Below are 22,552 nucleotides of genomic sequence, written 5' to 3'. Positions count from 1 at the left end.
TCTGCCTTCCTGGACTCCTCCCTGACTCCTCACTAGGACAATGCCCCATCTCATAGATCATAGATCTCATAGTATTTGTCCTTCTGGGAGATTACATACTCCTTAGAGAAACTGATGAGAGCTGTGACCTGCTTTCCCAGGAAAATACACACCCATGCCCAAGTTTATAGTTGTTATATATGAAGTACTAGAAAAGGCCCCAACACCTTGTAGGCAAATATGGAATTCATTATTATTTCAATTTTGGAGATTAACAGACATTTCAAATGGGTCCCTAGATTGTAAACCTCTACTTTAGGACACTAATCCATCCCTGAAATTATGTTCACAGTCCATTACTCTAGGGCAGAAAACCCACAGACACCTTCTTGACCCACCCACCCCTCTTGCACTAAAAGGAAAATTTGAAAACATTATGGAATTAATAGAACTATTTCTCACATGTACCCTGGGAGATATATGAGCTGATTCCTTAGCTTTAGTGCTCAAGGTTAAGTATACCTGCTACAGGAGGTGGATCCCTCAGACATCACAGAGGGTCCTGAAAGACTCGTGAATGAACTACGTCTCACTGCAACTGAGGATTGCCGCCCACCCTCTCTGCCCGCAGGTTCCGCTCTTAAAGATCAACTTAGTCAGGGCACGGGCAGCACCCTGGACAGTGGCATAGACCACTGGAATGAAGGCTCCCCCTCGGCCTTCTCTGTGGAGCCCTCCTCCGGCATCGTGCCTGTGGGAAAGACTCAAAAGCTCAAAGTGAAATTCTCCCCACTGGACATTGGAGACTTCGAGAGCAACCTTTTCTGCCAGTAAGGAAATGTGCTGTCCAGAGCCTCCATCTTTGCAGGGGTGCACCTCTGTGTCTCTCTGGCTCTTATGCCCCCTTGCATCCCACTACTGACACCATTCTTTCCAGCCCTGACCCCTTCACGCGCCACATTACCACTTTTCCTTATGGAAGAATTGAAAGGGACCAACGTTTGGAGAGCAAGGAGAATTTGGTCTTGGTCCTGCTCATCAACCCTCTCCAGATGCTTCCCTCTATCTACTTCCCCCTTCCCAGCCGCATATAGCATCCCACTAAGCAACAGAATGACTGGCAGCCAGGTGGGTTTCAGCCTTTGGGCAATCATGAACTGGGCAAGTTTCCTTGTACCTTCTCTGAGGCTCAGTTTCCTCACATTTAACATGCAAATAACAATGTCCACCTTGTAGAATGATTGGGAAGACTAAATGAGTTAATTCAAGCAAAGAACTTAGAACAGTGCCTGGCACACAGTAAACCCTAGGTGGTGAAAGGGGGTCATGCAGTTGGTAATTCTGTTACACCGTAGTTGAGGAAAACATGGTGCCCAGATGCGTCTGACAATGAAAGTCCCTGGTGTGGTGCCACATCCAGAATAGCTTCTAGGAGAACACCTACCTTACAGAGGAATTCTCTGAATCATGGTCTAGCGTGGCAGAGACTTATGTGAGCCACTAGAGCCTCCTGGAGCCTCGCAGTCCCACCACAGAGACCCTGCCCACACTAAGGCCACCTCAGCTTGGTCCTGGGGCTGAGAGTCTGTTCACATGGATTTAACCTTCTTCAAGAAGCTCAAGATACTTTTTAAGAAGTTCCAGGTCCTTCTTTGTACCCCACTAAGTGTCTGTGAGAGGGCCCAGAGGGTAAGATTGCTAATTTTTCAGCAGGAAGATTTTCTTACCACTGATAGAGTAATAACTTGCAGCCATATCTAAGTAAACAGAAGGAACCCCAAATCAGGCTCCTCATACTCAGCCCATTCATCCATTTGACATTTAATGAATGAATACCTACCATGTATCATGTACTAATCAAAACCGAAACCAACCTACCCTCTGCTTTCACATAGCTCACATTCTCATGGATAAAATATTCGTTCCCAACCAACAAAGAAAGCAACAGCTAATTACAAAATAAAACATGAATAAAAATGACCTTATCCTTTTAGGATTCCCAACCTGCCAGCTGGAGAGCACGCTCCTGTCCTGGTAGTGAAAGGACGGAGCTTCTTGCCCTTCTGCCATTTTGACCTGAAAGACTCGGACTATATCAGTGGTCATCGGCGCAACCCAGAGCTCCGAGGGTCAGATTCAGGACCGCTGGATAAAAACACCCGGGTGATCGAGTTCACCAGTGTGGGCATAGGAGGAAAGAATCTCCAGTGAGTTGCTTTTGTTTGCATTGGTTGAATTTACATCAGTCTTTTCTTCTGAAGAACTCAGAAAAAGAATTCAGAGAAACTAGCTAGACTGACTCCTAGAAGCCGTCCTGATATCCTAGGGATTGACCTGAGTTTTCGAGGTTTGACTTTAGAGAACTGTTACAGGAAGGAAGCTAAATTCTGTCTCCTTAGCTTTGACAGTGAAGGGAAGTTGGCTTATATCTATCTATATAAAGGTATGATCCCTGACCACCACCTTGACCACAGAACATCACAGATGTGGCATTGGAAGCATTTTTACTCCAAGCCCAGAACCCTAGCCTCACTTTGGATCCCTAGATGAGATGGAGTTTTTATTTCTATAATAATTAAGTGCTCAGAACAGTTGGGATCCCAATGGAGACTGTACTAGGGCCAGGTTCTAGGAAAGTTATCCCCTCCCTCACTTTCTACTGTCGATTTTTCCCTTTGATCAGGACCTTTACAATCCTGAACCCGACCAATAGTGCCTACTCCTACTCCTGGAAATCTGAAGAAATTGAAAGTCTCCAGAACCCTCCAGCCTTCACATGCCTTACAGAGAAGGGCTGCATCCACCCTGAAAAGAAAGCTGAGGTGTGTGTGGATGGGGAACCCTCAATAGAGAGCTTAGATCATTGCAGCCATCTGTGACTAGCAAGTGTGTGTAGAGGTTAGGTAGTGTTAGGGAGGACCGCCTACGGGGCGTCAGTCAACGAGTGTTTACTGAGTGGCTTCCATGCACATTGGGTCTAATGAACAAGACAAAGTTGAACTCTCTTGTCTAATCAGAGTGAAAGAAAGAGCTCTCGTTATTTGTAGGTTGTTGTTGTTTAATTGAGAATATTCAAGCAGCAAAAGGGAACCAGACACAAATAACTAAGGACTCCAAAACTCATACAGTAGCAGGAAGAAAAGTTGTCACTGGCCTAGGTCTGATAATAGTGAAAGGACAATGATGTGTTTTTACTAAGTCAAGTCAAAGGAAAAAACAGAAAAGTGGAGGCATATCCTGGGGCTTAGTCCTAAATAACTCCACAGTGACATAGGTCAGGGATCAAACATAAATATGAACTCTCTGCAGGGCTCTACCCAAGAATAAATCTGTGGAACAAACATTACAAGTTAAAATACCTTCAGGAAGGTCACTCAAATGAATGAAACAGGTCAAGAGGACAATAACAGGACATGCCAGACACCAATGCCTGCTGGCCCCAGCTCTTCTATGGCAGATGACCACCACATACACAAGCAGACTAAGGGTAGCCTATTTTCCCAGAATTTTTCTGGAGAAGTCAGAATTCTACATTTTTCTGTGTAAATGTCCCTGTTCTACATGTTGGTAGCTAGTTCAATGTTTTTAACACTTCCCAACCTAAATGAAATGACTCTAACTGGTTTTGACCTTGCATATTGTCAATACCTAGCCATCAGCATGACAGGATCCAAGAGCTGGGTCCACCTTGGACATAGTCCTACTTGGATAGCCTCAACTACAACCCAGAAATATGTCAAAGATGCTACCCAATTCTTGGAGAGGCAAGTTGTAGAATCCATCATACAGAGTCATTCTGGCCTCTGGATGACAGTAGTGTCATTGAAGTGACACGTCTATAGAACACTTCCTCTGTACTGTCCTGGCATTGGCATGAACCATGCACATTAACCTGTCTGTTTCCTTTCTGGCCACATTCCATCGTTCTCCCATTTAGTCCTGACTAATCGATTGCAAAGAGACTCGCTCAAGTTAAGTTAAAGAATAAAAGGACCAGGTCAGGTTTTGAGATCGAACTTTCCTTCCAGGTCTTTTTTCTTCTCCTTATCCATCTAATCCGTTCTCTCTCCACCAACTAGTTTCTTCCCCTATGGCACGCCATAGCCCACTTCACCCTCACAGCATCTTTTACCATCAACTCCATTGCCAGCTAGCCTAGTCACTTGTCTTCTAATTGTGAACTTCGGAGAGAAAAATATGGTTGTCCCTGCAATTCGGATTGGGCTATGTGGCAGGCTATCGATAAATACATATATTCTCTTTCTTTGAAATGGGTGCCAGCTCTTTGGTCCAGTCAACCAAGGTACAACCATGCCATCCAAAGACAGGACAAAGTGTAACAACTTAACCAAAAGAAGCTGCGGATGGGATACATTCCCTTAAGGACAGATGGGTAGGGCAAAGACATTGATGTCACCAGTACAACCAGACCTACAAGCCCTCACAGAGATTGTGGAAAGGTAGAGATGACCTGAGAATGTTAACTGTCATGACTTTGGTGCCAACAAATCTCCAAGGGCAGAGGAGTAAGCAAACGGAAGTGCCTTTCACCACTGTGTTCTCACTTGTCTTCTTAGATTGTGTTCCAGTTCACACCTTCCCATCTGGATGTCACGGAAGCATTCTGGACTTTCCTAATCCCTGAACACAATATCTCGGTCCCCTTCCTTCTGGTGGGCAAAGCTACTGACCCTCTCATCATTCTGGACCAGTCACACATCAACTTCAGTTCTCTCCTCATTGGTAAGGATGCCTTATTGTTATATTTAGAGTTGGTTTGACCTGGGCAAGGCCATCAAGGAGCAGACTTTGGGGAACTTCTCCTAGCATCTTCTAGAAACATGTCAGGAACATTGATCAGTTTTCAGAAAGCCACAAAATATTTACCTATCTCATTTCCATCCAATACCTTTTAAAGTCACACACTAATAACCTAAGGAAACAAAAATCCTGCTGGGCAGACTCCTTAGGGCCTGGACTGATTCTGTTCAGCTGCAGAGCCTCGAGTCAGCCCCATCCTCCTTGTAGTTGTTTGTTTCTTGGTCTGTACCACAGAGGTCAGATTTCTCTGCCCTCCTTTCATGATTCTAACAAATACTATGGAACCCCTCGTCGGGCCCACACACTCTTCTGTGGGCTGGGAATGCCCTTCGATGTAGCAAAAAGTCCCTGCCCTCATGCTGTTTTTATTTCTAGTAATATGAAATGGACTACCAAATAAATAAATCTAGCAAAATGTACAGCATGTCAGGTGTGTGCTTTCAAGAAGAATCCAGACAATAATGCAGTCGGCAGTGGGAAGGTGGCCTTGAACAGAGACCCAAAGAATATGAAAGTAATTGTTGGGTCTCTTATATAACCCTGTGCATCTTTCACATAAATATGGGGTGTGTGTGTAAAATATACTAAAGTCTGACGATTTTTTCTGGCTTTTAAATGCTTTTATTAGTGCATCATAGATGTGCATAATAGTGGGCTTCATATTGGCATAATTATACATGCATGTAACCGTTTACTCATTCTCAATTCCCAGTCTTACCTTTTCTTCCTCCTCTCCTCCCTCCCCAATCCACTTCCTCAACTCTACTTCTTCAACTTTCTCTTCTATTTATTTATCGTTATGAACTGTGCATTATAAATAAACATAAAAGTGGAATCACTGTCGTGTATTCATACAAGCATACCCCACACATTGGTCGATTTCATGACTCAGTTGCTCCCCTTACTCATTCTCGCCTCCCCTTGAATTCCCTTCCTCTGTTCCATTGTTCTCATTTTTATTTTTGTGATATCCCTCCCCATTTTTTCCTTCTTTCTCTCTAGCTTCTACAAATGAGGGAAAATATTTGGCCCTTAACTTTCTGATTCTGACAACTATATGCTTTTTAAATAATTTATTAGATTTTTATTTATAAAATATGCTATAGTCAGTCATATGAGAAACATTTTAATTTCTTCCCATCTTTTTTTTATCCTTCCCTTTTCACCAAAGAAAACCAATGTATACTAGTTGGTATAATAGATGTACTATTAGTAAACATTTCTTATACTGATAGACACAAGTAGGTGGGAGTGTCATTTATTAAGGTTTTGAAGAAATAAATTAATCATGTAACACAAGAATAATAACAGTAAGACAAAGAATTTAACCCATGGATGCAATGATGTGCATTTCCATCCAATCATTACATCAGTAAAATAAAGAACAACCACCATCTGATCATGTTAATATAAAGAATTGCTAAAATTTAGCTAAAATTCAGCATTCACCCCCCGAAAAGAAAAAAAAATTTCAATATAGGAATTGATGGAAAAACATAGATTAACCAAAATCAAGAGCCAAATATTATCCTATAGTAAACCACTAAAAATATTTCTATCAAAATGAGGAATTAGGCAAGAATACTTAGCATCATTGCTACTGAACATATTCTTAGAAATTTTAGTAAATGTGCATGTATGGAGGAAGGAAGGACTGTATAGAGGGTAAAGAGGGGTGGGAGGGGTGGGGGGAAGGGAAAAAATAACAGAATGAATCAAACAACATTACTCTATGTAAATTTATGATTACACAAATGGTATGCCTTTGTGCCATGTACAAACAGAGAAACAACATGTATCCCATTTGTTTACAATAAATAAAAAAAAAAATAAAAATAAAAAATAAAAAAAATTAAAAAAAAAAAAGAAATTTTAGTAAATGTGATAAAATAAGAAAATTAAATAATTTGCACAAGTATTCAGGGAAATAAAACAAAATGATCTCATTTCATGTTGCTGATGACTTTATACACATAAAACCTCAAGAGGCTCTAGAGAAAAGCAAAACATAAAGATATATTGCACAGAGGATCCCAAAAACAAACCCTAAAGTTTCCAAATAGGTGGAACTCACTAGAAGAGCAACTAATAAAATGAAAATCAGGACAGAATTAAATATAGGAACTAACCAAATTGGCATGAAATAACAATCATCTACCATAATAATACTGAATGTAAATGGTCTCAATTCCTCAATTAAAAGACAAGATTGAGGATCCAAGATGGCAGACTAGAGGGAGGCTACATTCCTTGTCACTCCATAACTCCGGTTTCAAGCAGAGGATATCTGTTTCTTGGTGAGGCAGTTTTTGCTGCTTATCGATCCCCTGCTGTTCACCCCATTTGTCTACTGTGATCACCTGCAGTCTTCCAGCATATCGAAGTTTTTTATGAGTGCAGATTGCTCACTGTCAGGTGCCTATCATCTGCCATTTGCCTGCCTCTGGCCTGTCCATCGCCTGCCTTATACCAATCCGTCACCCACCCCATGAGGTTCACCTCCCGATCCTCCAACAACAGTCAGCAAACTGATCACCGACCACCAGTGGAGCGCCAGCTGCCTGCTGTTGCTTGGAAGTTCACTGTAACAGTACCTGCAGGTTAGATTACACGTGGCTGCCGCCATTTTGAGACAACAGCCAGGCTCTGTAGGACAACAGGCTGGACTGACTGAGCCCTATCACCAGGACCCCAGACCAACTGATTGCACCCCGCCTCCAGGATCCTGCAACCACACCAAACACACCTGACCTCTAGGACCCCTGCCTGACCAACCGCACCTCACCTCCAGGACCTCCAACCGACTACATCCACACACCGACCTGTGCAGCTCCCCATTTGCCAACACATTTGGAAACCAGAGCGGCCATCTTGGATAATCCTGGAAGCCAAAGCTCCGATCTTTAGGTGGGGTAAATCCCATCCTGAGATGCCTGCTGGAGACTTGAAGCTCATTGTCAGGTACCTCTCATGCATCAGGCTACTGAACACTGGGAGGTTTGAATACTATATGACTGTTATACTGTAGATTTTCTTTTTTCTCCTTATTGAACAATTTTGTTTTTATTTCTTTACATTTCTTGCTCTCTTTTCCTTTTGTTTACCTGTACTCTCAGAGTCTCTTTCTCCCTTTTTGCATACTAACATCCAGTTTCTTTTGATTATACTCTCACCCTTTCCATTATCTAGAACTCCTGTATATTCTTTTTTTATCCCATTAACAGCTACATCCTACATCCCTCTGCATCCTCTTTGTCCTCCATTAGAAACTGCAGACCTTATTGCAAATCTGTTTGTTATAGTGAAGATAATATTTGAACTCATTCTTTTTATTATGACAATATTGTTAATGTCCTCATAGGGGCTATTTGGTCTAGGATTGCATACTGTCTGAATTGGGCACTGCTAATATTGATCTCCCCTCAAAGAAAAGGTTTTGGAAACCTATAGGGTCACTATAAGGGGGGAATCTGCAATACCCCAGATCTGCACTGCTAGAGGGGAAGATACATGAACAACATGAAAAAACAAGGGAAGAAAATGTTCCAAACAAATCTAGATTCTATATTAATAGAATCCAATGACAGTATGGTAGAAGAAATGTCGGAAAATGACTTAAGATTATACATGATTAAGATGATTCGCAAAGCAAAGGATGAGATAAGAGAGCAAATGCAGGCAGTGAATGATCATACCAATAAGCAGTTGAAAGAACAACTGCAGGAAGCAAAAGATCATTTCAAAAAAGAGATAGAGATTCTCAAAAAAAAAATGGAAATCCTTGAAATGAAGGAAACAATAAACCAAATAAAAAACTCAATGGAAAGCATCACCAAAAGACTAGAGCACTTGGAAGACAGAACCTCAGACAATGAAGACAAAATATTTAATCTTGAAAATAAAGTCGCCCAAACAGAGAAGATGGTAAGAAATCATGAACAGAATCTCCAAGAACTATGGGACATCATGAAAAGACCCAATTTAAGAATTATTGGGATTGAGGAAGGCACAGAGATACAAACCAAAGGAATGAACAACCTATTCAATGAAATAATATCAGAAAATTTCCCAAACTTGAAGAATGAAATGGAAAATCAAATACAAGAGGCTTACAGAACACCAAATGCACAGAATCACAACAGATCCACACCAAGGCACATTATAATGAAAATGCCTAACATTCAAAATAAAGATAGGATTTTGAAGGCTGCGAGAGAAAAGCATCAGATTACACATAGGGGGAAACCAATATGGATAGCAGCAGACTTCTCAACCCAGACTCTAAAAGCTAGAAGGGCCTGGAACAACATTTTTCAAGCTCTGAAAGAACATAGTTGCCAACCAAGAATCCTATACCCAGCAAAACTAACCTTCAGGTTTGAAGATGAAATAAAATCCTCCCATGATAAACAAAAGTTAAAAGAATTTACAAATAGAAAGCCTGTGCTACATAATGTCTCAACAAATATTCCATGAGGAGGAAATGAAAAACAACAATGTAGGTCTACAAAGGGAGGAACTACCTTAGAGAAAAATCCACTCAAAGGAGAAACCAAGCCAAGTTAAAAACCAAAAATAAGCCCAAATGACTGGGAATACAAATCATATCTCAATAATAACCCTGGAGCTGGGGAGATAGCTCAGTTGGTAGAGTGCTTGCCTCACAAGCACAAGGCCCTGGTTCAATCCCCAGCATCGCAAAATAATAATAATAATAATAATAATAATAATAATAATAATAACCCTGAACATTAATGGCCCTAAACTCATCAATCAAAAGACAGAGACTGGCAGAATGGATTAAAAAGAAAGACCCAACAATATGCTGCCTGCAAGAGACTCATCTCATAGAAAAAAACATCCACAGACTAAAGGTGAAAGGATGGGAAAAAACCTACCATGCACATGAACTCAGTAAAGAAGTGGGGATTTCCCTCCTTATATCAGATAAAGTGGACTTCAAGCCAAAGTTAGTCAGAAGGGATAATGAAGGACATTTCATACTGCTTAAGGGAACCATAAATCAGGAAGACATAACAATCATAAATATTTATGCCCCAAACAACGGTGCATCCCTGTACATCAAACAAATCCTTCTCAATTTCAGGAATCACATAGACCACAACACAATAATTCTGGGTGACTTTAATACACCATTGTCACCACTGGATAGATCTTCCAAACAAAAACCAACCAAAGAAACCATAGAACTCAATAACACAATCAATAACCTAGACTTAATAGACATATATAGAATATTCCATCCATCAACAAGCAGATTCACTTTCTTCTCAGCAGCACATGGAACCTTCTCAAAAATAGACCATATGTTATGCCGCAAAGCAGCCCTTAGGAAATGCAAAAAAATAGAGACACTGCCTTGTGTTCTATCAGATCATAATGGAATGAGAGTAGAAATCAATGACAAGATAAAAAACAGAAATTACTCCAACACCTGGAGACTAAATAATATGCTATTGAATGAAACATGGATAACAGAAAACATCAGGGAGGAGATTTAAAAAAAGTTCTTAGAGGTCAATGAGAATGATGATATAACATATCAAAATCTCTGGGACACTATGAAAGCGGTACTCAGAGGAAAATTCATTGCATGGAGCGCATTCAAGAAAAGAATGGAAAGTCAACAACTAAATGACCTAACATTACAGCTCAAATCCCTAGAAAAAGAAGAAGAACAGCAAAAGTAGTAGAAGACAGGAAATAATTAAAATCAGAGCTGAAATCAATGAAATTGAAACAAAAGAAACAATTCAAAAAATTGACAAAACAAAAAGTTGGTTCTTTGAGAAAGTAAACAAAATAGACAAACCCTTAGCCACACTAACAAAGAGAAGGAGAGAGAAGACTCAAATTACTAAAATACATAATGCAAAAGGAAATCACGACAGACACCACTGAGATACAGAACATAATGAGAAACTACTTTGAAAATCTGTATTCCAACAAAATAGAAAGTACTGAAGACATTGACAAATTTCTAGAGACATATGCTCCTCCCAAACTGAACCAGGAGGACATACACAATTTAAACAGATCAATATCAAGCAATGAAATAGAAGAAGTCATTAAAAACCTACCATCCAAGAAAAGCCCAGGACCAGACAGATTCTCAGCCGAGTTCTATAATACCTTCAAAGAAGAACTCATTCCAATACTTCTCAAAGTATTCCAGGAAATAGAAAAGGAGGGTACCCTACCACACTTATTCTATGAAGCTAATATCACCCTCATACCCAAACCAGGCAAAGACACATCAAGGAAAGAAAATTTTAGACCAATATCCTTGATGAATGTAGATGCAAAGATCCTTAACAAAATACTGGCAAACAGTATCAAAAAGCATATTAAGAAAATTGTGCACCATGATCAAGTAGGGTTCATTCCTGGAATGCAAGGATGGTTTAACATCCGTAAATCAGTAAACATAAACCATCATGTCAATAGATTTAAGGATAAGAATCATATGGTTATTTCAATTGACACAGAAAAAGCGTTCAACAAAATACAACACCCCTTCATGCTCCAAACACTAGAAAAAATAGGGATAGTAGGAACATACCTGAACATTGTAAAGGCTATTTATACGAAGCCCATGGCCAACATCATTCTTAATGGAGAAAAACTGAAACCATTCCCTTTAAAATCAGGAACAAGACAGGGATGTCCTCTTTCACCACTTCTATTCAACATTGTCCTCAAACTCTAGCCACAGCAATTAGGCAGACTAAAGAAATTAAAGGGTTACGAATAGGAAAAGAGGAACTTAAGCTGTCACTTTTTGCTGATGACATGATTCTATATTTAGAGGATCCAAAAAACTCCTCCAGAAAACTTCTAGACCTCATCAATGAATTCAGCAAAATAGCAGGCTATAAAATCAACACGCATAAATCTATAGCATTTTTATATGCAAGCGACGAAACAGCTGAAAGGGAAATGAGGAAAACAACTCCATTTGCAATAGCCTCAAAAAAATAAAATACTTGGGCATCAATCTAACCAATGAGGTAAAGGATCTCTACAATGAAAACTACAAAACATTGAAGAAAGAAATTGAGGAAGACCTTAGAAGATGGAAAGATCTCCCATGTTCTTGGATAGGCAGAATTAATATTGTCAAAATGGTCATACTACCAAAAGTGCTATACAGACTAAATGCAATTCCAATTAAAACCCCAATGATATACCTTACAGAAATAGAGCAAGCAATCATGAAATTCATCTGGAAGAATAAGAAACCCAGAATAGCTAAAGCAATCCTTAGCAGGAAGAATGAAACAGGGGGTATCGCAATACCAGAACTTCTACTATAATACAAAGCAATAGTAACAAAAATGGCATGGTACCAAAATAGACAGGTAGATCAATGGTACAGAATAGAGGACATGGACACAAACCCAAATAAATACAATTTTCTCATACTAGACAAAGGTGCCAAAAATATGCAATGGAGAAAAGATAGCCTCTTCAACAAATGGTGCTGGGAAAACTGGAAAACCATATGCAACAGAATGAAACTAAACCCATATCTCTCACCCTGCACAAAACTCAACTCAAAATGGATCAAGGACCTCGGAATCAGACCAGAGACCCTTCATCTTATAGAATAAAAAGTAGGTCCAAATCTTCAACATGTCAGCTTAGGATCAGACTTCCTCAACAGAACTCCCATAGCACAAGAAATAAAAGCAAGAATCAATAACTGGGATAGATTCAAACTAAAAAGCTTTGTCTCAGCAAAGGAAACTATCAACAAGTGAAGAGAGAACCTACAGAGTGGGAGAAAATCTTTGCCACTCATACTTCAGATAGAGCACTAATTTCCAGAACATATAAAAAACTCTACACCAAGAATGCAAATAATCCAATCAACAAATGCGCTAAGGAAATGAATAGACACTTCACAAAAGAAGATCTACAAGCAATCAACAGATATATGAAAACATGTTCAACATCTTTAGTAGTAAGAGAAATGCAAATCAAAACTACCCTAAGATTCCATCTCACACCAATTAGAATGACGATTATCAAGAATACTAGCAACAGTAGGTGTTGGCAAGGATGTGGGGAAAAAGGTACACTCATACATTGCTGGTGGGGTTGCAAATTAGTGCAGCCACTCTGGAAAGCAGTGTGGAGATTCCTCAGAATGCTTGGAAAGGAACCACCATTTGACCCAGCTATCCCACTCCTTGGCCTATACCCAAAGGACTTAAAATTAGCATACTACAGAGATACAGCCACATCAATGTTCATAGCTGCTCAATTCACAATAGCCAGATTGTGGAACCAACCTAGATATCCTTCAATTGATGAATGGATAAAGAAACTGTGATATATATATATATATATATATATATATATATATATATATATACACACACACACACACACACACACACACACACAATGGAATATTACTCAGCCATAAAGAAGAAGAATAAAATTACAGCATTTGCAGGCAAATGGATGAAATTGCAAAATATCATGCTAAATGAGATAAGCCAATCTCAAAAAACCAAGGGATGAATGGTCTCACTGATAAGCAGATGATGACACATAATGGGGGGTGGGAAGAGGGCAAGAATGGAGGAAGGAGGGACTGTATAGAGGGAAAAGCGGGGTGGGAGAGGTGGGGAGAAGGAAAAAATAACAGAATGAATCAAACACCATTACCCTATGTAAATGTATGATTACACATATGGTATGCCTTTACTTCATGTACAAACAGAAACAACATGTGTCCCATTTGTTTACAATAAAAATAAATTTAAAAAAAAAGACAAGATTGATAAAATGGATTTAAAAACAAGACCCAACTATATCCTATTTGAAAGAGACTCATCTCATAGGCAAAGACATTTAGTCATAGACTAAAATTTAAAGGATGGAAAAATATTGCATGCAGATGAAGTCCAAAGACCAGCAGGAGTAGTTATTCACACTTCTCACAAAGTAGATTTCAAGCAAAAATTAATTTGAAGAGACAAAGTCCACTGCATATTGGTAAAGGGAACAATCCAACAAGAAGATATGGCAGTAGTGAATATTTATGTCCCAAATTTCAGTGCACCTAATAACAGTTTTTAAAAAAACTTGACATTAAATCCCAGCTAGTCCTCAATACAATAATAGTGGCCAATTTCAATACACACCTCTCACCAATAGACAGATAATCATAACATAAAATCTATAAAGAGATTGCTGACCTAAATAACAATAAAATCAAATGAACCTATCAAACATCTACATCTACATGATATTTTATACAAAAATATCTGAATATACTTCCTTCTCAACAGTTCACGGAACCTTTTCAAAAATAGACCATATTCTAGGTTACATGCAAGTCTTGTGAACACCAAAAAATTGATATAGTGCCATGCATCCTATCAGATCGTGATGGCATGAAACTAGAAAACAGCAACAAGAAAAATTAGAGAAACCACATAAACAGTCAGACATGATGGCACAAACCTGAAATCCCAGTGAATTGGGAGGGTGAGGCCAGACTCAGCAACATAGTGAGGCCCTAAGCAACTCAGTGAGATGCTATCTGAAATTAAAAATATAAAGGACTGGGGATATAGATAAATGGTAACACACCTGGTTTCAATCCCTAATACCAAAAGAAAAGAAAACCACATGGATAATGAACAACACTCTTTTAAATGAGGAATGGATCAAAGAAGATATGAGCAGAAATCAAGAAATTCTTAGAAACAAATGAGAACAGAGATACATGTCAAAATCTCTAGAACAGCATGAAGGCAGTTATAGTAGGAAAGTTCATAGAGTGTCTATGTTAAAAAATAGGAAAATCCTGAATAATAAAAATCTATACTTCAAGGTCTTAGAAAAGAAAAAACATACTAATACCAAGATCAGTAGAAGACAGGAAATAAGCTCAGAGCCAAAATTAATGAAATTTAGAATAGATAATATACAGGATCAATATAACATAGTTAGTTCTTTGAAAATATTTAAGGTTGGTAAACCCCCAGCGAACTTATCAAAAGAAAGAGATAATTCACATTAACAAAATTAGAGATGAAAAGGGAAATATCACCCCAGACACTTCTGAAATCCAGAGGATCATTAGAAATTATTTCAAAAATTTAGACTTCAATAAACTGGAAAACCTAGAATACATTGACAGATTTCTAAACACAAGTAAACTTGCCCAGATTGAACAAGTAAGATTGAGAAAATCTACATAAACTGATATCAAGCAATGAAATTGAAACAGCAATTAAAAGCCTTCCAACAAAGAAAAGCCCAGAAATGAATGGATGCTCAGCTGAGTTCTCTGAGACCTTTAAATAAGAACTAACACCATTCTTCTTGAAATTATTTCAAGAAATTTAAAGGGTAGTAACACTCCCAAAAACATTCTATGAAGCCAATATAACCCTAATACCAAAACCAGAGAAAGACACATCAACAGAAGAAAATGACAGACCAATATCACTGATGAACATAGATGCAAAACTCCTTAACAAAATATTAACAAATCACATTCAAAAACACATTCAGAAAGTAGTATATCATGATCAAGTGAGTGTCATCCGAGGAATGCAAGGTTAGTTGAACATATGCAAATCAATAAACCTAAATCACCACTTAAACAGAATCAAGGACAAGAATAATATGACCATCTCCATAGATACAGAAAAGACCTTTGATAGAATCCAACACCCATTCATGTTACAAAAAATGCTTGAGAAACTAGGAATGTAAGGAACGTATCTCAAAATTTTAAAAGCTATATATGACAAACCCAAAGCAAATGTCATACTGAATGGAGAAAAACTGAAAGCATTTCTTCTAAAATCAGAAACAAGGTAAAGATATCTACTCTTAATACTCCTATTCAGTATAGTTCTTGAAAATCTAGCAGAGCAATCAGAAAAGCGAAGGAAACTAAAGGGATAGTAATAGGAAAAGAAGAAGCCAAATTATCTCTGTTTGCTAATGACATAATCCTATATCTAGAAGACCCAAAAAACTCCACTAGAAGATTTCTAGAGCTGATAAATAAAGTATCAGGATACAAATTAACATTCACAAATCAATAGCTTTCCTATACTCCAGTAGAGATTTTGCTGAAAAAGAAACCAGGAAAACTATCTCATTAACAATAAACTCAAAAAATAAAGAACCTGGTAATTAATCTAACTAAGGAAGTGAAAGACCTCTACAATGAAACTATATAACACTGAGGAAAGAAATTGAAGAAGATCTTAGAAAATGGAAAGAACTCCCATGTTCATGGATAGGCAGAATTAATATTATCAAATGACCATACTACTAAAAACAACATACAGATTCGATGCAAACTTGTTCAAAATAATGATGATGTTCTTCACAAAACTAGAATAAAAAGTGTCAAAATTCATTTGGAAGAATAAAAGACCCAAAATGGACAAAGCAATCTTGAGCAAGAAGAGTGATGCTGGAGGCATCAAAATACCTGATCTCAAATATTACAGAACTATGGTAATAAAATAGCATTCTATTGACATTAAAAATAGAAATGAAGCCCAGTGGAACAGAAGACCAAAAAAAAAAAAATATATATATATATATATATACAGTCATCTGATACTTGACAAGTTGCCAAAAATATATATTGGAGAAAAGATGCCCTTATAACAAATGGTACTAGGAAAACTGGATGTCCACATATAGAAAAATAAAACTATAATCCCTCTATTTCATTCTGCACAAAAATCAAATCAAGGTGGATCAGATTTTGGAATTAGGATGAGATTCAAGATGGCAGGCTAGAATAAGACTGCATTCCTAGTTGCTCTATGGCTCAGGATCCAAGCAGCAGGAATACTACTTCTCTGCAAGGTGGGTAAAAGAGGGCCTTCACTAAACTTAATACATACAGAATGTCTTGGAGACTCAGAAATAAGTACAGGAAAGCAGCTAACCTTAGTTGACCCAGAGGCTGCGCTGCACACTGGTGCTTGAAAAATGCCCCACGTTTCCCAATTGGCCATGGAGAGCTGAGGAGGGAACCATCTTGAAGTGACGGTACTGCCACTGTGCTGCACAGCCAGAGCAGAGCAAACACTGCCATTCTGTCCCAGCAAGAGCCTGCCATGTGGCCTTGGGTGCACCCAGAAGAATAGGAGTAACACAGGCACACAAAATACCTTATCCAGGGGGATTAAAGTTAGAAAAGAGAAGGAGAGCCCTACTTTCTTTCCCCTTTGAGTCTGGCAGCTCTCACAACTAGCTGAAGCAGGTCGGGAATCTGAACAGGAAGATGTGAATACACTCAGGGACTAAGCCTGGGAAGCCTGGGAAGGCTGTGCTCATGGGCAGCAGAGGGGGTGAAGGACGGGCTCTCCTGTCCCATGAGTAGAGTCTTTGAGAGGTTCCAAAGATCAGCAAGTGCCAGGCCCTAGGGGTGTGTTGACCTAATCTCCCCAGAGCAGACACCACCCAACAACTCTCCTGAGGGCTGATTAGACCTAAGCCCCACCTGCTGGAACGATACCCATAGAACTCTGCAGTGGCCCCACCCTGGGAGTGCATCCACCTGGTCTTTACAGACAAAACTCCAACTGACAGTACTTCCCATCCCATTCTACCTCATACTGCTGAGAAAAGAAGCTGAGAATTATTTGAACCAGCTTCAGTCTTAGGCCACTCCAATTGACAGCTTGGTGAACAACACATGAAGGGGGATGTGTTAACAAACCCCAGCCCTTGCTCTCACTCTCAGTACAGAGCTCAGGAAGAAATAAGAAAGACAGTTGGGTAAAGACAGTGATCATCTATTCTCATTGACTATTTTGACAGCCTCAGTGGAGACTATTCTTTCATTTTTCATTAATACTCTATTTTGTTACCATTGGTTTGTTTTTTGGTCGTGTGTGTGTGTGTGTGTGTGTGTGTGTGTGTGTGTGTGTGTGTGTTCTCTGCTGATTGGTTTATAGACATAAATATGTACACACAGATTCTTTTTTTCTCACTTTTAGCATTTTTAACGTAGTTACTTTTCCTTGCCTTGTCTTTCTTTTGAGGGTTAGAAGTTTTTATTACTATATTTTGGTTTTAGTTTATATTTTTTCATTTGTCTATTTCTCTCGTTTTTCTTTTCTTCTCCTGCTAACAGCCAAATTCTCTTATTCTCTCTTTCACTCTCCCTCTACTTGTTACTTTCAGTTTTTCTCTTCCTTCCTTATAACCATCATATGCTACATCTCTCTGATTACTTTTTGAAATTATGAACTCATTTCTACCTTCCTATCATATTTTCTCTCTCTCTCTCTCTCTCTCTCTCTCTCTCTCTCTCTCTCTCTCTCTCTCTCTCTCTCTCTCTCTCTTTTTTTTAGGTGCTGGGGATCAAACCAGGGCCTTGTGCTTGCAAGGCAAGCACTCTACCAACTGAGCTATCTCCCCAGCCCTTCTTTTCTCTTAATTAACTGTATTCTTATCATCTTATAGCACTAATTGGTTTATATAATTCTTGCTCCCACCATTAATGCTGTTGCAATTATTAGTGCTGTGGATGACATAATTGATACCTGTTGTTTGCTTTAGTGCCAGATTTAGGTTCATAGTTACTCATTGTTTTTGCTGTTGTCAATTGCTGACCCTACCATTTTGGGGTTTTTTGGCAACTAACCTTAAACATGTCATAGTAGAAAACAAATATTTAATATAATGATTTATATCATTTACATTGCTTATTGCTATTGTGTTTCTTCCCTGTTCTGTGAGGTGCTGGGAACCCACAGGGACACTACAAGTTCACAGAGTGGAAACTCTGCTACTAAACAAAACTCAACCAGAACACAGTACACCTTGCTCCACACATAAATTAATGACACTTAATCTTCAGCTTTACTTTAATACAAAGAAAAGAAGAGACAAAACCCCAAACTAATAACCAGGCTTCAAGTAGAAATGGCTAGGAGTGGGCACCCACGTCCCACCTACAGACATCCATTGCTATAGCAAAAACATAGAGATACAATACAAAGGCTATGGACACCACACCAATGAGGCAATCACACTTAGACACTTTGGCAGATGAAGGTTGTGCCCTAAAAAGGCCTTGCACATAAGAGTAGAAGAAAACTCCCTTCCGACAGATACATAAAACCCAACACAGTAATATAAGAAATATGAAAAAACAAGCTAACACAACACCTCCTAAAATTCATAATTCACCATTCATAATGACCCCAAAAATTTTGAAATTTTTGGGATGAAATTTCTTTTTATTTTATTGTAAACAAATGGGATACATGTTGTTTCTCTGTACATGGCATAAAGGCATACAATTTGTGTAATCATAAATTTACATAGAGTAATGTTGTTTGATTCATTCTGTTATTTTGTCCCTTCCCCCCACCCCTCCCACCCCTCTTTTCCTTCTATACAGAGCTTCCTTCCTCCATACTTGCCCCCCTCCCTAACCCTAACTCTAACCCTAATATTAACCCTTCCCTCCCCCCATTATGTGTCATCATCCACTTATTAGCGATATCATTCTTCCTTTGGCTTTTTGAGATTGGCTTATCTCACTTAGCATGATATTCTCCAATTTCATCCATTTGCCTGCAAATGCCATAATTTTATCATTCTTTATGGCGGAGTAATATTCCATTGTATATATATACCACAGTTTCTTTATCCACTCATCAATTGAAGGGCATCTAGGTTGGTTCCACAATCTGGCTATTGTGAATTGAGCAGCTATGAACATTGATGTGGCTGTATCGCTGTAGTATGCTGATTTTAAGTCCTTTGGGTATAGGCCAAGGAGTGGGATAGCTGGGTCAAATGGAGGGTCCATTCCAAGTTTTCTAAGAAATCTCCACACTGCTTTCCAGAGTGGCTACACTAATTTGCAGTCCCACCAGCAATGCATGAGTGTACCTTTCTCCCCACATCCTCGCCAACACCTGTTGTTGCTCGTATTCTTGATAATTGCCATTCTAATTGGGGTGAGATGGAATCTTAGGGTGGTTTTGATTTGCATTTCTCTTATTACTAGAGATGTTGAGCATTTTTCCATATGTTTGTTGATTGCTTGTAGATCTTCTTCTGTGAAATGTCTATTCATTTCCTTAGCCCATTTGTCGACTGGATTATTTGAATTCTTGGAGTAGAGTTTTTTGAGTTCTTTATAGATTCTGGAGATTAGTGCTCTATCTGAAGTATGATTGGCAAAGATATTCTCCCACTCTGTAGGCTCTTTCTTCGCATTGCTGGTAGTTTCCTTTGCTGAGAGAAAGCTTTTTAGTTTGAATCTATCCCAGTTGTTGATTCTTGCTTTTATTTCTTGTGCTATGGGAGTCCTGTTAAGGAAGTCTGGTCCTAAGCCAACATGTTGAAGATCTGGACCTACTTTTTCTTCTATAATCTGCAGGGTCTCTGGTCTGATTCCGAGGTCCTTAATCCATTTTGAGTTTAGTTTTGTGCATGGTGAGAGATATGGGTTTAGTTTCATTCTGTTGCATATGGATTTCCAATTCTCCCAGCACCATTTGTTGAAGAGGCTATCTTTTCTCCATTGCATATTTTTGGCCCCTTTGTCTAGTATGAGAAAATTGTATTTATTTGGGTTTGTGTCCGTGTCCTCTATTCTGTACCATTGATCTACCTTTCAATTTTGGTACCAATACCATGCTGTTTTTGTTACTATTGCTTTGTAGTAGAGTTGAAGATCTGGTATTGCAATACCCCCTGTTTCACTCTTCCTGCTAAGGATTGCTTTAGCTATTCTGGGTTTCTTATTCTTCCAGATGAATTTCATAATTGCTTGCTCTATTTCTGTAAGGTACGTCATTGGGATTTTAATTGGAATTGAATTGAATTTGTATAGCACTTTAGGTAGTATGGCCATTTTGACAATATTAATTCTTCCTATCCAAGAACCTGGAAGATCTTTCCATCTTCTAAGGTGTTCTTTAATTTCTTTCTTTAGTGTTGTATAGTTCTCATTGTAGAAGTCTTTCACCTCTTTTGTGAGATTGATTCCCAAGTATTTTATTTTTTTCGATGCTATTGTGAATGGGGTAGTTTTCCTAATTTCTCTTTCTGAAGATTCATCACTTATGTATAAAAATGCGTTGGATTTATGGGCATTGATCTTGTAACCTGCTACTTTACTGAAATCACTTATGAGTTCTAAGAGTTTTCTGGTGGAATTTCCAGGTTCCTCTAAATATATAATCATGTCATCAGCGAACAGGGATAGTTTGAGTTCTTCTTTTCCAATTCGTATCCCTTTAATTTCTTTAGTTTGTCTAATTGCTCTGGCTAGAGTCTCAAGAACGATGTTGAATAGAAGTGGTGAAAGAGGGCATCCCTGCCTTGTTCCAGTTTTTAGGGGGAATGCTTTCAGTTTTTCACCGTTTAGAATGATATTAGCCATGGGCTTAGCATAGATGGCCTTTACAATGTTAAGGAATGTTCCCACTATCCCTATTTTTTCTAGTGTTTTGAGCATGAAAGGGTGCTGTATTTTATCAAATGCTTTTTCTGCATCTATTGAAATAATCATGTGATTCTTGACTTTAAGTCTATTGATATAGTGAATGACATTTATTGATTTCCTGATGTTGAACCAACCTTGCATCCCTGGGATGAAACCCACTTGATCATGGTGCACTATCTTTTTAATATGTTTTTGTATGCGATTTTCTAAAATTTTGTTGAGAATTTTTGCGTCTATGTTCATTAAGGATATTGGTCTGAAATTTTCTTTCCTTGATGAGTCTCTGTCTAGTTTAGGTATCAGTGTGATATTGGCTTCATAGAATGAGTTTGGGAGGGTTCCCTCCTCTTCTATTTTATGGAATACTTGGAGAAGTATTGGAATGAGCTCTTCTTTAAAGGTTTTGTAGAACTCGGCTGAGAACCCATCTGGTCCCAGACTTTTCTTTGTTGGTAGGCTTTTGATGACGACTTCTATTTCAGTACTTGAAATTGGTCTATTTAAATTGTTTATGTCCTCCTCATTCAGTTTAGGCAATTCATATGTCTCTAGAAACCTGTTGATGTCTTCGAAATTTTCTATTTTGTTGGAGTATAGATTTTCAAAATAGCTTCTAATTATGTTTTGTATTTCAATCCTGTCTGTTGTGATATTTCCTTGTTCATTCCGAATTTTAGTGATTTGGGTTTTCTCTCGTCTTCTCTTTGTTAGTGTGGCTAGAGGTTTATCAATTTTGTTTATTTTTTCAAAGAACCAGCTATTTATTTTGTCAATTTTTTGTATTATTTCTTTTGTTTCAATTTCATTGATTTCAGCTCTGAGTTTAACTATTTCCTGTCTTCTACTACTTTTGGTGCTGGTCTGTTCTTTTTCTAGGGCTTTGAGCTGTAGTGTTAGGTCGTTTATTTTTTGAGTTTTACTTCTTTTATTAAATGCGCTCCATGAAATAAATTTCCCTCTAAGTACTGCTTTCATAGTGTCCCAGAGATTTTGATATGATGTTTCTTTGTTCTCATTTACCTCTAAGAATTTTTTAATTTCCTTCCTAATATCTTTTGTTATCCATTCATCATATAATAGCATATTGTTTAATCTCCAGATGTTGGAATAGTTTCTGTGTTTTACTCTTTCATTTATTTCTAACTTCAATCCATTATGATCTGATAGAATACATGGTAGTGTCTCTATCTTCTTGTACTTGCTAACATTAGCTTTGTGGCATAATATATGGTCTATTTTAGAGAAGGATCCACGTGC

At 38.4% G+C, this 22,552-nt stretch overlaps 1 protein-coding gene across 8 annotated transcripts in view; it reads left to right on the top strand.

Moving 5' to 3' along the window:
• The window catches only part of HYDIN (HYDIN axonemal central pair apparatus protein), a 427,212-nt gene that overhangs the window by 364,431 nt on the left and 40,229 nt on the right, over positions 1-22,552 (top strand). For all 8 annotated transcript variants that reach the window (XM_079117081.1, XM_079117080.1, XM_079117074.1 and 5 more), the window contains 4 exons: positions 611-809; positions 1,974-2,186; positions 2,663-2,801; positions 4,557-4,722. In XM_079117081.1, coding sequence (XP_078973207.1) covers positions 611-809; positions 1,974-2,186; positions 2,663-2,801; positions 4,557-4,722 — 717 coding nt within the window. The remainder of the gene's footprint in view (positions 1-610; positions 810-1,973; positions 2,187-2,662; positions 2,802-4,556; positions 4,723-22,552) is intronic.

The sequence above is a fragment of the Sciurus vulgaris genome, assembly GCF_902686455.1.
Source record: "Sciurus vulgaris genome assembly, chromosome: 17".
In the NCBI taxonomy this organism is placed as follows: Eukaryota; Metazoa; Chordata; class Mammalia; order Rodentia; family Sciuridae; genus Sciurus; species Sciurus vulgaris.
Note: the sequence above shows the minus strand (reverse complement) of the source record. Positions and strands in the feature narration are given on the sequence as shown.